Source organism: Schistocerca serialis, chromosome 5 (genome assembly GCF_023864345.2).
Source record: "Schistocerca serialis cubense isolate TAMUIC-IGC-003099 chromosome 5, iqSchSeri2.2, whole genome shotgun sequence".
In the NCBI taxonomy this organism is placed as follows: domain Eukaryota; kingdom Metazoa; phylum Arthropoda; class Insecta; order Orthoptera; family Acrididae; genus Schistocerca; species Schistocerca serialis.
This window is the reverse complement of record NC_064642.1, coordinates 219,279,118-219,294,228: the sequence shown is the minus strand read 5'-3', so window position 1 is coordinate 219,294,228 and position 15,111 is coordinate 219,279,118. Positions and strand designations below refer to the sequence as shown.

Sequence of the window (15,111 nt, the reverse complement as noted above, 5' to 3'; positions counted from 1 at the left end):
CATCACACGTTAGGGATTCTGAACCAGTACTGTTTGCAGATGACACCAGTCTATTGATTGAAGGGAATAATGAAGAAAATCTTACTGCATCTGCAAAAGATATTACAAAAGGAGTGTCTGAATGGTTTACCAGAAACAGGCTAATAGTTAATCCCCAAAAAACTGTACTAATGAATTTCCACACTGATCAAAATAAAAATCCGGCACAACCTGTAATATGTATGGATAACCAAAACATTAGTTCTGTCAATGAAACTAAATTTCTCGGGATTCATATCCAGGAAAATCTTAAATGGAACACTCATATCACAGCCCTAAATTCAAAACTAGCAAAAATGAGCTATGTGGTAAGAATTCTCTGCAACAGTACTAGTGCAGAAACAGTTAGGGCTGTATACTTTGCTCGTGTACATTCAATACTGAAGTACGGTATCATTTTCTGGGGAAATGTACATCAGGCCATAACAGTTTTCAGGAAACAAAAGGCAATTATAAGAATAATGAAACAAGTGAGCAGCAGAAAATCATGCAAACCTTTCTTTAAAGATCTAAAGATCCTACCCCTTCCCTGCATTTATATACTGGAAATAGTCACGCATGTCAAAAAAAGCATACTGAGAAAAGAAAACCTTTTTCCTCAAAACAAAAGTGTCCATGATTACAGTACCAGGTCAGACAGTGACATACACGTCAATCATTGTAACACCACATTATGCCAAAAAGGTGTATATCATGCAGGAACAAAACTTTACAACAGATTACCAAGACATATAAAATCTCTTACTGAACTACAAAGCTTTAAAAAGTCTGTGACATCCTACCTTCTGAAAAACTGCTACTATTCAGTCTCACAGTATCTTATGCAAGAAAAAATGTAATTTGTATCTTTAATTGTAGAAATAAGTTATAAATATACAGTATTTCAAAAATTTGTAATTATTAACTGTATAGATCCAATTTGTCATAAAAATTTATAAAATTTATGTTTGATATTTGAAAATCCAATAGCCAAAAAATGTTTTCTGTCCAATATCCTGTGTACAATATATGTACTTAAAAAGAGATTTATATGGACAAATAAATAAATAAATAAATAAATAAATAAATAAATAAATAAATAGTGGTAAACCTAGTTAGTTTACAATACAGTAGTCATTTGTCTACATTGTTGACATAATAAAAATACATAATAATCTAGGCTGGTGTACTACATTGCTTCTACATGTGATAATAGCAGTTATTAAGTGAGATGACATGATAAGAATAATGTAAACTATATTACGAATTGACAATTAGTGAAATTTGGTCAATGAGGTTTACTTATATGATGTTCCATAAACTTGGACAAAGAACAGAAGCAGTGGTCAAGCAAGAACTGTTTTAACTTCATTTTAAATGCATTTAATGTTGGTATGCATTTTAGGTAAGAAGACTTATGGTTATATAAAATAGCTCCAGAATGATACACTCCTTGTTTGCATAAGTTTGTATTTACTATGTTCCTGTGTAGGTTCATCTTCTGTCTAGTTTCATGTGTGTGTATATCATAGTTGTGTTTGAAGAGATTTTTCTTTTTTAAAATGTCCCCTTTTGTGAAAATTAGTAATTCGTATATATACAAGCAAGGCAGTGGTATTATTTTCAGAGTTTTAAAAAGGGTTCTACAGGAATACTTTGATTTAGCTTTTTTTATCGCCATGATAATCTTTTCCTGTATTTTAAATGTTTTTGTAGTATTTGTAGCATTAACCCAAAAAAATTTTCCGTACTTGTGTAGCGACTGTATACTGCAATGATACTTTGTCAGCACTGACGAGCAGCTTGTATTTCGAGTGAGGATCCTAGCAGCATATGCTAGTGAATTCAGTATCTTATTTAAATTGTTTAGCTGTATCTCCCACTTCAGATCTCCCTGAACATGTACACCTAGAAATTTTGTATGACTGACCTTCAACACATTTTTTCCTTCGATAGTGAAAACAGGGTTTGCAGGATGGAGGTTCTGTGTACTATGAAAGCTAACTGCCACATTTTTTTTCAGAATTGATGATGAGCATATTTGTCTTGAACCAGTGTGTTAAGGTATGCATAACTGATACTGCAGCATCCTGCAGGTTTTCCTCATTCTGTGATTTAATTAGAATATTGGTGTCATCTGCAAACAGTACAGTGCATTTATGTTGGTATGCATTTTAGGTAAGAAGGCATATAGTTATGTAACATAGCTCCAGAATGATACACTCCATATGTATTTTACTAGCCAAGTCATTTACATACAGCAGAAATAGGACAGGTCCTAGAACTGACCCTTGTGGGACTCCATACTTGATTTTTCTGCCCATCACTGTAAAAACTAGAAATTTTTTGTCTTTCACTATCTTTGCTTTTTATTTCTGCGATCTGCTGATGATTTCTGAGGTACAACTGGATCCACTTTTCAGACTGGCCCATAATTCTATAATTACTCAATTTACACAAGAGAATCCCATGCTCAATCACATCAAAGGCTTTACTTACATCCAGAAATATCCCAGATACATGCTGTTTTCATCCACTGCTTTTAATACTTCATTTAAGAAGGCAAAAATTGATGACTGAACTCTGAAACCATGTTGGGAGTCACTTATCAGCCTCTCTTTATTTAAGAAAACTTAATCGTCTAAGGAACATATTTTCCATAATTTTGCTGAGGCCTGACAAAACTGGAAGTGGTCTATTATTAGCAATATAACTTCTGCACCCTTCTTATGCAAAGGTGTTACTTTTGCAGTTTTTAGATTATTTGGAAATACAGCTCTCAAAAGATGAATTTACTATGTCTGTTAGTGGTTCCCCAATAAATGTTGCACTAGCTTTGGTAATAGTTTCTGGTATCTCATCAACACCCACTGAATATTTATTAGGTAATTCTTTTAGGATTCTCATGTGTTTGAATGAATTTTTTGATCCGAGTGACTGGTTGGCTGTTTGTCATGGTGTGTATTTATTAACTGCTGTGCTATATTTGAGAAATACTTGTTGAAAACACTAGCAATATGTTTTGGGGGTCAGTTAGTTTATTTTTATTTGTAATCAGCTGTATATTACTGTTGCTTTAGTTTTATTCTTGTAATCACACAATATTTTGTCATTTTTTAGTGTGAAACTTAGTACATAACTAAATTTTTCAAAAAATTTTCTTGCTGATTTTAACGTTATGTGTCTTTATGAGAAAGTACTATTTACTTTACTGTGCCTAGGTTTGTCACAGGTTCAGATTTACTGTAGTAATTGTAACAACATGTGACAACTTAATTGTGAGTTGATGCAAAAGTAATGATCTTTGAAGCTATTCATTTTACTTTAATTTTTTGAACATCCATGTTATCATGTACAATGATATAGGACTTGTCATATGTTGATACAAAAAGAAAAAAGCTTAAATAATAGTCTCCCTATAGAAATCATACAGATAATTAAGTACATAAACAGAAACAAATAACACAGATAAAATCAAACAGATTACCAGATACATGAACCAAACAAATTCTAAGTTTACATTATATCTAGTGACACATGGCCACATTTCACTTGAGTTGTGGATGTCCTCGAGTTCATAAAATGCATGTGCTTGTCAGCACTGCAAAAGTTTTCAATTACAAGCATTTTCTTAGCCCATTTTTTGAAAAAGGTAATATTTTTTTAACTCTTAAAGGAAGGACACTAAGAAAATGGGGCGATATGTCATACTTTTTTGATACTGGGCTTTCTTATGCGCTTCTCCATGGAAGACAGTTCTGTATCTAGTTTCATAGTCATAGTAATCCCTGTTAAAAGCAAAGAACTGGTGATGGGATTTTGAAAGGCATATATTTTCATGGATATACAAGAATGGAAGAGTCATAAATTTCAGTTCTTTGAATGTTTCCCCACAGGACTTCTTAAGTACAAACCATTTTATAATTCTTATTGCTCTTTTTTTTTATATTAAATGAGCATTTTGCTGGACTTGAAATACCCCAAAATATGATACCATATCACAGTATACTATGCATGAATCCATAAAAAGGCACTCATCACTGTTTCTTCATTGCAGAAATTTTTGAGTGTTCTTAATATATATTAACAGCTTTTATTTAATTTTTTTATTGAGCCATTCTATATGTTCATCCCATTCAAGGTGCTTGTATAACTGAATTATTAAAAATTTAGTATTTAAAGTTTTCTCCCATCTTTTGGGCAGTGTATGAACCCTGCATCAAAAAAATTGTACATCTTTTGAAGTGATCCATGAATCAAACCAATTTGTGACTTCTTCATGAGATCAAAAGTGTTGGTCAGCCAGGCCATGCTCCACTGATCTAAACAGGTGATAGTCAGAGGCAGCAATGTCTGGAGAATATGGCAGGTGGGGTAGGACTTCCCATTTTAATGTTTCCAAGTACATTTTGAGCTCTTTTTCAACGTGGGGTTGAGCCTTGTCGTGCTGCAAAATCACTTTATAGTGCCTCTTGCTGTATTGTGGCCATTTGTCTTTTAATGCCCTGCTCAGGTGCACCTGTGATTGTTTCACTTGGTTTTAACACCTCATAGTACACAGCACCGAAGCTGTGAATATTTGGTTTGGCCGTCAACGTGAAGTGTGGCTGGGATATCCCCATTATTTTTTGAATTTAGGTTTATCATAATGAACCCATTTCTCATCCCCGGTCACAATGTGATGCAAAAATCCCTTCCGTTTTTGCCTCTGAAGCAACTGTTCATGAACACATAAACACCATTCAACACCTCTTGGTTTCAGCTCACACAGGGCCAAAGTTCCTTCTTTCTGAATCATACCCATAGCCTTGAGACATTTTGAAATGGCTTCCTGTGTCACTCCCACTAATAATGCCAATTCTTCTTCAGTTTGATGTGAGTCTTCACTCAGTAATGTCTCCAATTCTGCATCTTCGAAAACATTCTCTCTTCTACCACTATGACCATCTACGACATTAAAATCGCCATTCTTGAAGTGTTGAAACCACTCATGACACATTCTTTCACTAATAGCGTCTGTACTGTACGTACTTCAGAGCATATATTTGCTGTGTTTAATTACTTTATCTGAAATACCATCTGCACCACATGAAAATTTGTTCTTTAGTTTGCTTATTGTAATCTCTGCCTATTGTACTCTTACAGGATACAAAAACATACATGGCTCTAAGCACTATGGGACTAACTACAGAAACATAGTTTTGAGATTTACAGAGATGATATGATTAGTCTTTATATGATTTTCTACTGTACTTGTAAAGGGCCTATTGAATATAGTGGCAATTTGTAAAGGAATATTTATAGTTTTACCCTTGGTTTTTGCTTTACTTGTGCCTGATTTTGTATTTATCACATTCCAAACTGACTTCATTTTTTTGTTACCCTTGTTTCTGTAGATAGATGAAGCACAGCTTGTTGTTGGTTTTTTTTTTTTTTTTTCCCTTGTACACTTTTCTGTAACAGTTTACATACTGTTTCAGAGGTAGATTTTGCCTAGCCGATTTAATTAATTTTCTAATTTGTTCTGAAGATTTTCTTGTCCGCTGTGTTATCATTTATTTCTGTTTTTACGTTCATTTCCTTAAGAGGGGATGGAATTGCATAGTTATGTTTTTAACAAGATAAAAATGACTCAGACTTCATATCTGCATGGTCACATTTATCCAAATCCCAGTTTGAATTTTTTAACAATGAATTAAAAGTCCTAACATTGTCCTCATTTATAAACCTCACTTTTCCTGGAATTTGTGCTGAGCAGATTAATTACAGTAAATTTTGTTGCTTCATTATCTGAGAATCCAGTATCAACCACTTCTATATCATTACAAATGTTTGCACGTCAGAAAAGATTTGATCGATTGTAGTTTTAGAGGTCTTTCCAGGTTTACTGTATTCGTGGCCAGTGGATGGTAAATTGTGTTAATACAACAAATTATTCAGTTTAGATACATTTTGATAGGTTATTTGAAAGTTACATTGAAATCTCCAACGAGAATAATGTTTTCTTTAAAATCCCTTAATTCACTAAAGAGTTTTTTTACACTGTCTAAAAATACCATAAAGGTGCCTGATGGGGATTGGTATATGCACACAATGATTATTTTGGGTTCTTTACATTTGCAAACACAATGGTCAAAACTTTTTCAATGTTATTTATATTACTTAACTTAATTTCTTTGCATTCAATTCCTTGCTTTCAATATAAGCATTTTCTCCACCTATACAAGTCTCTCTACAGAAGTTACTAATAATTTCAAATTCTATTATTCTAGTGGTACTAGCTTGGTTTTCCTTTAACCAGTGTTCACTCACACTTAAAACTGAAATATTCTTTAGCTGATCAAGCAAAAGTACTTCTAATTCAGCAGTCTTACTAGTTTAAATATTCTTTCTTAATTTGCATTTCATTAGTGGAAGTGAAGAGATTTTTTTCACTGTAATGTAACTTTACGTGGATTTATCAGTTCAGTTCATTCTTACATGCATTTTAGTTGAATTTCAATAATTATTACAATTTATCCTAGAGTTTCAACTTTTCTTTTCATAATATTGTACACTCCATGCTGGATTTTCCATTGTTTGGTTATTGACATGAAAATTGAAAAGTAATGGAAGAATACAGATGTAATTGTTACAATTGAAATAGAGAGCTAAATGAAAATATTTGCCATGTGTATCAGATATCTTTGCTTTACCCATTTATGTTTAATGACTTCTGTTGACCATGAGAGAAGAATAGTAATATGTCAGACTTTGTTATTTGATGAAAGTCTTCTAAAAAAGTTACTTGTCCTGATCTAAACGTAGCTGTTGCACCCTATGTGTCAGCTTCCATGTGCTTGCATGAAGTCCTGTGTTTTGCTGTGATGGTACAGTGTCGTGTTTGCACAGCAAGAGAATCGCTATCAAGTAGTTCTGCACTAGGCACCAGGAGAGCTGAGTTGCATGTGCAATTCGTTTCTCCATGCACATGTTTATGCTTAGATTTAAATTTATTTTCTGTTTCAACTACACTCTGATACCATCCTATGAAGTTTTTCAGCACCCTTTCTGATTGAAAACTGTGATCCTGAAAGGGGCCTATACTTGAATTGAGTTATTCTTGAGTTACAATCGGAGAGTAGCCAAACATGATGGAATTAATAAAACCTGTTTATCCATTCCTGTGGTTTTCCTCCTATAAACAGAACACATCTGACAACTGTCGGGCAGCATTTCCCCTGTAAGCACTGACAAATGGTGATCCCAAGGTGCCCAAAAGGAAAATTAATGTGTCAGAAACAGTCAACCATGCAATAGTCAAAGAATGCACTCTTTCAGGATTAGCACTAAGCCTTTGCCATCATTCTGGCCACACAATCCTGTTTTTTGGTTTGCACAAGCAGAAGCATATTTCTGCTGCATGGGAAAAATGGCTAATGTGACGAAGTTTGCCCTGGTCTTAAGTCCATTGGACCACAGATTTGCAGTCGAGGTACAAGATATCATTACCACATCACCTGAAACAGCCTCATACACTAATCTCAAGACAGAATTGATACAACATGCGGCTGCCTCCCAGGAAGATCACATAATCACATTTGGCAAGTGCTACCACAGGAAGAGATCAGCAATATCAAGCCATTGCATTAACTGAGTCATCTGCGCAGTAAAGTTGACATGGGCACAGTATCAGATACCTTGCTATGAACATTATGGGATAGCCATTTGCCACTGCAGATCAAGGCAATCAATGCCTCACAGACAGACATACAGCTCAATTGAGCAACACATAGATATGTTGGTAAGATTGTTGGTTTGGTGATCAGGCAAAGAAGTGTTCACCATCTTGTTCAGTTGGCAGTAGGTGCAACTTACTGCCGAACATCCTCCAAGTGCCTGTTTTTAACCAATTGAGGGTCCGGCATCAAATTCCTGGTAGACATTGGCTCAGACCTGAGTATATTGCCTTGTATGACTCTGCATCATTGCCAGGCACCAATTGCTTTTTGCCTAACAGCTACTAACAACTGATCAATTGCAATGTACGCCACTCAACAGTTGGACCTTAACATTGGACTGTTGTTGTTGTTGTGGTCTTCAGTCCTGAGACTGGTTTGATGCAGCTCTCCATGCTACTCTATCCTGTGCAAGCTTCTTCATCTCCCAGTACCTACTGCAACCTACATCCTTCTGAATCTGCTTAGTGTATTGATCTCTTGGTCTCCCTCTACGATTTTTACCCTCCACGCTGCCCTCCAATGCTAAATTAGTGATCCCTTGATGCCTCAAAACATGTCCTACCAACCGATCCCTTCTTCTGGTCAAGTTGTGCCACAAACTTCTCTTCTCCCCAATCCTATTCAATACCTCCTCATTAGTTACGTGATCTACCCACCTTATCTTCAGCATTCTTCTGTAGCACCACATTTCGAAAGCTTCTATTCTCTTCTTGTCCAAACTGGTTACCGTCCATGTTTCACTTCCATACATGGCTACACTCCATACAAATACTTTCAGAAACGACTTCCTGACACTTAAATCTATACTCGATGTTAACAAATTTCTCTTCTTCAGAAACGATTTCCTTGCCATTGCCAGTCTACATTTTATATCCTCTCTACTTCAACCATCATCAGTTGTTTTACTCCCTAAATGGCAAAACTCCTTTACTACTTTAAGTGTCTCATTTCCTAATCTAATCCCCTCAGCATCACCCGATTTAATTTGACTACATTCCATTATCCTCGTTTTGCTGTTGTTGATGTTCATCTTATATCCTCCTTTCAAGACACTGTCCATTCCGTTCAACTGCTCTTCCAAGTCCTTTGCTGTCTCTGACAGAATTACAATGTCATTGGCGAACCTCAAAGTTTTTACTTCTTCTCCATGAATTTTAATACCTACTCTGAATTTTTCTTTTGTTTCCTTTACTGCTTGCTCAATATACAGATTGAATAACATCGGGGAGAGGCTACAACCCTGTCTAACTCCTTTCCCAACCACTGCTTCCATTTCATGCCCCTCGACTCTTATAACTGCCATCTGGTTTCTGTACAAATTGTAAATAGCCTTTCGCTCCCTGTACTTTACCCCTGCCACCTTCAGAATTTGCAAGAGAGTATTCCAGTTAACGTTGTCAAAAGCTTTCTCTAAGTCTACAAATGCTAGAAACGTAGGTTTGCCTTTTCTTAATCTTTCTTCTAAGATAAGTCGTAAGGTTAGTATTGCCTCACGTGTTCCAACATTTCTACGGAATCCAAACTGATCTTCCCCGAGGTCCGCTTCTACCAGTTTTTCCATTCGTATGTAAAGAATTCGCGTTAGTATTTTGGAGCTGTGACTTATTAAACTGATAGTTCGGTAATTTTCACATCTGTCAACACCTGCTTTCTTTGGGATTGGAATTATTATATTCTTCTTGAAGTCTGTGGGTATTTCGCCTGTCTCATACATCTTGCTCACCAGATGGTAGAGTTTTGTCAGGACTGGCTCTCCCAAGGCCATCAGTAGTTCTAATGGAATGTTGTCTACTCCTGGGGCCTTGTTTCGACTCAGGTCTTTCAGTGCTCTGTCAAACTCTTCACGCAGTATCGTATCTCCCATTTCATCTTCATCTACATCCTCTTCCATTTCCATAATATCGTCCTCAAGTACATCACCCTTGTATAAATCCTCTATATACTCCTTCCACCTTTCTGCCTTCCCTTCTTTGCTTAGAACTGGGTTGCCATCTGAGCTCTTGATATTCATACAAGTGGTTCTCTTGTCTCCAAAGGTCTCTTTAATTTTCCTGTAGGCAGTATCTATCTTACCCCTAGTGAGACAAGCCTCTACATCCTTACATTTGTCCTCTAGCCATCCCTGCTTAGCCATTTTGCACTTCCTGTCGATCTCATTTTTGAGACGTTTGTATTCCTTTTTGCCTGCTTCATTTACTGCATTTTTATATTTTCTCCTTTCATCAATTAAATTCAATATTTCTTCTGTTACCCAAAGATTTCTATTAGCCCTCGTCTTTTTACCTACTTGATCCTCTGCTGCCTTCACTACTTCATCCCTCAGAGCTACCCATTCTTCTTCTACTGTATTTCTTTGCCCCATTCCTGTCAATTGTTCACTTATGCTCTCCCTGAAACTCTGTACAACCTCTTGTTCTTTCAGTTTATCCAGGTCCCATCTCCTTAAATTCTCGCCTTCTTGCAGCTTCTTCAGTTTCAATCTGCAGCTCATAACCAATAGATTGTGGTCAGAATCCACATCTGCCCCAGGAAATGTCTTACAATTTAAAACCTGGTTCCTAAATCTCTGTCTTACCATTACATAATCTATCTGATACCTTTTAGTATCTCCAGGATTCTTCCAGGTATACAACCTTCTTTCATGATTCTTGAACCAAGTGTTAGCTATGATTAAGTTATGCTCTGTGCAAAATTCTACAAGGCGGCTTCCTCTTTCATTTCTTCCCCCCAATCCATATTCACCTACTATGTTTCCTTCTCTCCCTTTTCCTACTGACGAATTGCAGTCACTCATGACTATTAAATTTTCGTCTCCCTTCACTACCTGAATTATTTCTTTTATCTTGTCATACATTTCATCAATTTCTTCATCATCTGCAGAGCTAGTTGGCATATAAACTTGTACTACTGTAGTAGGCATGGACTTTGTGTCTATCTTGGCCACAATAATGCGTTCACTATGCTGTTTGTAGTAGCTAACCCGCACTCCTATTTTTTTATTCATTATTTAACCTACTCCTGCATTACCCCTATTTGATTTTGTATTTATAACCCTGTAATCACCTGACCAGAAGTCTTGTTCCTCCTGCCACCGAACTTCACTAATTCCCACTATATCTAACTTTATCCTATCCATTTCCCTTTTTAAATTTTCTAACCTACCTGCCTGATTAAGGGATCTGACATTCCACGCTCCGATCCGTAGAATGCCAGTTTTCTTTCTCCTGATAACGACGTCCTCTTGAGTAGTCCCCGCCCGGAGATCCGAATGGGGGACTATTTTACCTCCGGAATATTTTATCCAAGAGGACACCATCATCATTTAATCATACAGTAAAGTTGCATGTCCTCGGGAGAAATTACGGCTGTAGTTTCCCCTTGCTTTCAGCCGTTCGCAGTACCAGCACAGCAAGGCCGTTTTGGTTAATGTTACAAGGCCAGATCAGGCAATCATCCAGACTGTTGCCCCTGCAACTACTGAAAAGGCTGCTGCCCCTCTTCAGGAACCACATGTTTGTCTGGCCTCTCAACAGATACCCCTCCGTTGTGGTTGCACCTACTGTACGGCCATCTGTATCGCTGAGGCACGCAAGCCTCCCCACCAACGGCAAGGTCCATGGTTCATGGGGGACTGTAACACCATATCACAGAGGCAGAGCAGACTTGGTGCACTACCAGCTACTAGCAAATGTGTTGAATGCCTGCTTGGTGGACAACGTCACCAGCCTTACTGTCACCACCTTCCACTGCTGCATAGCAGTCCACAATGCCAAGCTGATGTCCAGTGGTGAGTATGCTGCATTACTGAGGGACTACCTGACTTTGACCAGGCCACCCAGGGCCCCAAGGTGAATACCCCATGATACATTGCACCATATTAAATCAATGGATGGACTCTCAATGGTGTGTATGTCTAGATGTTTGTTAAGTGTTTGGCTCCGGACTGTTTAGCAACTGCGAAGGCCAAATTTGATTTCATGTTACAGGAAGGCTTAACGTGACCATCTAAAAGTTTGTGGTCATCGGCATTATACTTAGTGCCAAAGAAAGGTGGCACATGGCACCCATGCAGTGATTATTGTGGCTTAACTTTCAAACAGTTTCTGACAGATACCCTATACTGCTGTTAAGGGTCTTTTTACACGCTACATGTTGCCACCATTTTCACTGTCTTGGACTGAGCAAAAGCTAACACCCTGATACCTGAAGCTGCAGGAGACATACCAAAGACCACCATAATCTCACCTTTTGGTTTATATGAGAGCATGATTATGACCTTCAGCTTATGCAGTGCAGCTCAAATGTGGTAGAGATTTATAGATTCTATTCTTCAAAGATCACCATTCTGCTTTGTTTACCTTGATGATGTTCTGTTGTTCTCCACCAATCTGGAACAACATCATCAGCACCTGCTTGAGGTCTTTGGATAACTAGAACAATATGGAGTCATACTGAAGATAGCCAAATGTGTTTTTGGGCCACCAGAAGTGATGTTTCTTGGTCATAAAATCTCAGCTGTGGGCTTCCTTCCTCTAACTGAGAAGGTAGAAGCAATACTACAACCACTCAGGCCACCTACAGTCAAGGAATTATGACGTTTCTTGGGTGTACTTAATTTCTACAGATGATACCTTCCCCCTGCAACAGAGATACAGGAACCTTCGACAGCAATATTGTCAGGTCATAATGTTAAAACAGGAAGTCTCTTGTGCACTGGACAGAATATATGTTCTCCGCATTTGAGGATGCGAAGTAGAGCATGGCTGAGTGCAGCATTTTAAGCATCCCCAAAACTTGGTGCACCACTAGCTACTGTCAAACTTGGTGCACCACTAGTTACTGTCATGGATATGATCCAGATACCCATTGGTGTGGCACTCTAACAAAGCCTGGCAACCCACTGGCATATTACTCCCACAAACAAAATGGAGTATATATGACTGTGAGCTTCTGGCTGTGTACCAGGCAGTCAGATATCTTCATCTGCAAGTCAAAGTATTAGTCTTTACTTTCATGACTTCTCTTCTTCTACATTGATCTATAAATGTTTACCAACAGCAGGTAATGTATGTGTGGCGAGAGGGCGGAGAGGGGGGTTGGCGAGGGGGGGGGGGGGGGGCTAGTGGTAGGTAGAAAGCAGAGCCAAATCTTGTAAATAGGGTGGATAAATTTGAGCTCGAAATCCCTCAGCTTTCCTATTGCCAAAGGACACCTTATATGCAGATGCATTCTCCTGAAATGGGGTTACTTTGGTTTTTTCCTTCATCACCTTTTTCTAGAACATTTGTGTTGTATGTGCCAGTTATTGATTTGCCCTTAGTAACATAATTATCAAGAAGAACTCTTTTTGTATTCCAGATGAGACTTCCTATCATCTTTCTTACAGATGAGATCAACTTGACTTCTTGGTGCAAAATTAATAGCTGCCACTGACTGCAAATGGGTTTGTTTCTTACATGAGGTGTTTCCCACAGTAAAAAAAACCAGTTCACAAGGTTGACTGCATTCTTTTTAAAATGATCCAAACATTCAGTCTTCATGATTTTCTTTTAGCAGCTTGTTCTTGCTCTTAATTGATAAAAGTGAGGTTGACAATTGTCTTTGTGAGGCCATTGCTTTTATTTCTTTGTGAATAGTGGGTATATCTTTCACAGTGTCCACAGGAGTGTGTACGCACGCGCACTTTTGTGTGTGTGTGTGTACACTTTTGCAAGAAAAAAGCAAGAACTTGAAATCTAGTGTGAATGCTGTTATTTCCTGTTATGTGTCTCTGTGCACTACATATTGGTCCGCTGTAGGTGAGAAACAGCATTTCTCGTATTTTACATATACACTGTGTAACACTCACGTGTATGATGGAGGATTCTTTTCATTCATATTAAGATTTCTTCCTGCTCCATTCATGGATGGAGTGTAGGAAGTATGAGTGCTTGTTCACCTGTGCGTAAGTTATTATTTGCTTATATTTAATATGCTCAATAAGTATGGGATAGATATGTAGAGGTCCAAAGAATGTCCATACTGTATCTCCTGAAATATGGTTCACGAATTTTTCTAAGCCAGTTCTTGTGATATATATATATCTTTCTTTCAGTGTCTCCCACCTGAGATTTTACACTATCTCAGTGGTACTCTTTCACAAATCAAACAAGACTATATGACAATTCATACTACTCTTCTTTGTATACACTATGTTTCTGCAGTGGCACAGGTCCCACCCTCTTGAGCAGCCTGAAAGAATGGGCTATGTATATGTTTTGTGTGCAGATATTTGTAGACAAACTATACCCAGCATCCTATCAATGATTTGTAGCCTGTCATTTGTTTCACCTATTACTGAGGGTATATGGTTGTTCCACTTAACATCTCTATACATGGTTACTCACAAATATTTGCATGACATGACTGACTAGTTGTAACTAATTAATCCTGTAGTCAAAGGATATCACACATATGTTTCATGAAGTGAAAAATTTATCATTTCCCTACATTAAGAGCTACTTGTCAGCCTTTGCACAAGGCTGATATTTTGTCCACATCTAAACAAGTACTACCGCAATATGTACTGGATTGCATTTGATCATATACAAGTCCATCATTTGAGAAAACCCTGAGATTGAAACTAATTCTATCAATCAAAGCATTATGTATAACTTGAACATCAATGATCTAACTACACTCCTCCGAGTCAAACCAAACCTCCTTTGGTGTCAGTAGATTATTCTCAATCCAGGGTAATGTGCTGTGTCCTGTTTGTCATGAAATTCTCATGTGTCTGCCTTATAAGGCAAGACAATCATCCCTATTGTCATTTTGCTCAATAAGTTGGAGATGAGTGGGGTAGCAAATTAGGGATGGAGTGGAGAAAAGTAAACACAAAAGAGAAGCCAGGTTAGAGTCAACTCCATTAAATTCATATATATGAACCCACAGTACAGTGATGGTAGCAAGGCCAGGTTTGGTATGAGATTTGAATGCACTGGACTACAGAGAACATTACAAATGGGAGAATACAAGGCATGAGAGGCAAGCCTCAGCTAGTTACATTCTTTACTATATGAAACTTAAATGTCATACAAATAATTCACAGTGGGAAAAAATGAGATTAAAGTGATACAATTTCAAACACAGGTGTCAGTGAACACAGGTATTATGAAGGGAAATGGAGATTCATTAAATATGAACTGTTTTTGTTTCATGTTTCTATGATATAACACTTACCGATTCTCCTGTTATAATGCAAGTAGAACTGGCATCATCTTCTCCACCGTTGGAGTTGGTGCTACAAACTTCTAGCCGGATGTAATAAATTACACCGTTGACAACCTAAAACAAATGTACCTTTTTATATATCAGAACCACAATGAAGTCC

The 15,111-nt window shown here is 37.4% G+C and overlaps 1 protein-coding gene across 8 annotated transcripts in view; it reads right to left on the bottom strand.

Moving 5' to 3' along the window:
* The window catches only part of LOC126482327 (uncharacterized), a 463,601-nt gene that overhangs the window by 240,490 nt on the left and 208,000 nt on the right, over window positions 1-15,111 (bottom strand). For 5 of the 8 annotated variants that reach the window (XR_007587631.1, XM_050106380.1, XM_050106385.1 and 2 more), the window contains exon 6: window positions 14,961-15,065. The exons of the other annotated variants lie outside the window; for them this stretch is intronic. Coding sequence is in view for 4 of the 5 variants with exons in the window: in XM_050106380.1 (XP_049962337.1) it covers window positions 14,961-15,065 (105 nt within the window). In the remaining variant the exon portion in view is untranslated. The remainder of the gene's footprint in view (window positions 1-14,960; window positions 15,066-15,111) is intronic. 8 annotated transcript variants of the gene reach the window in all.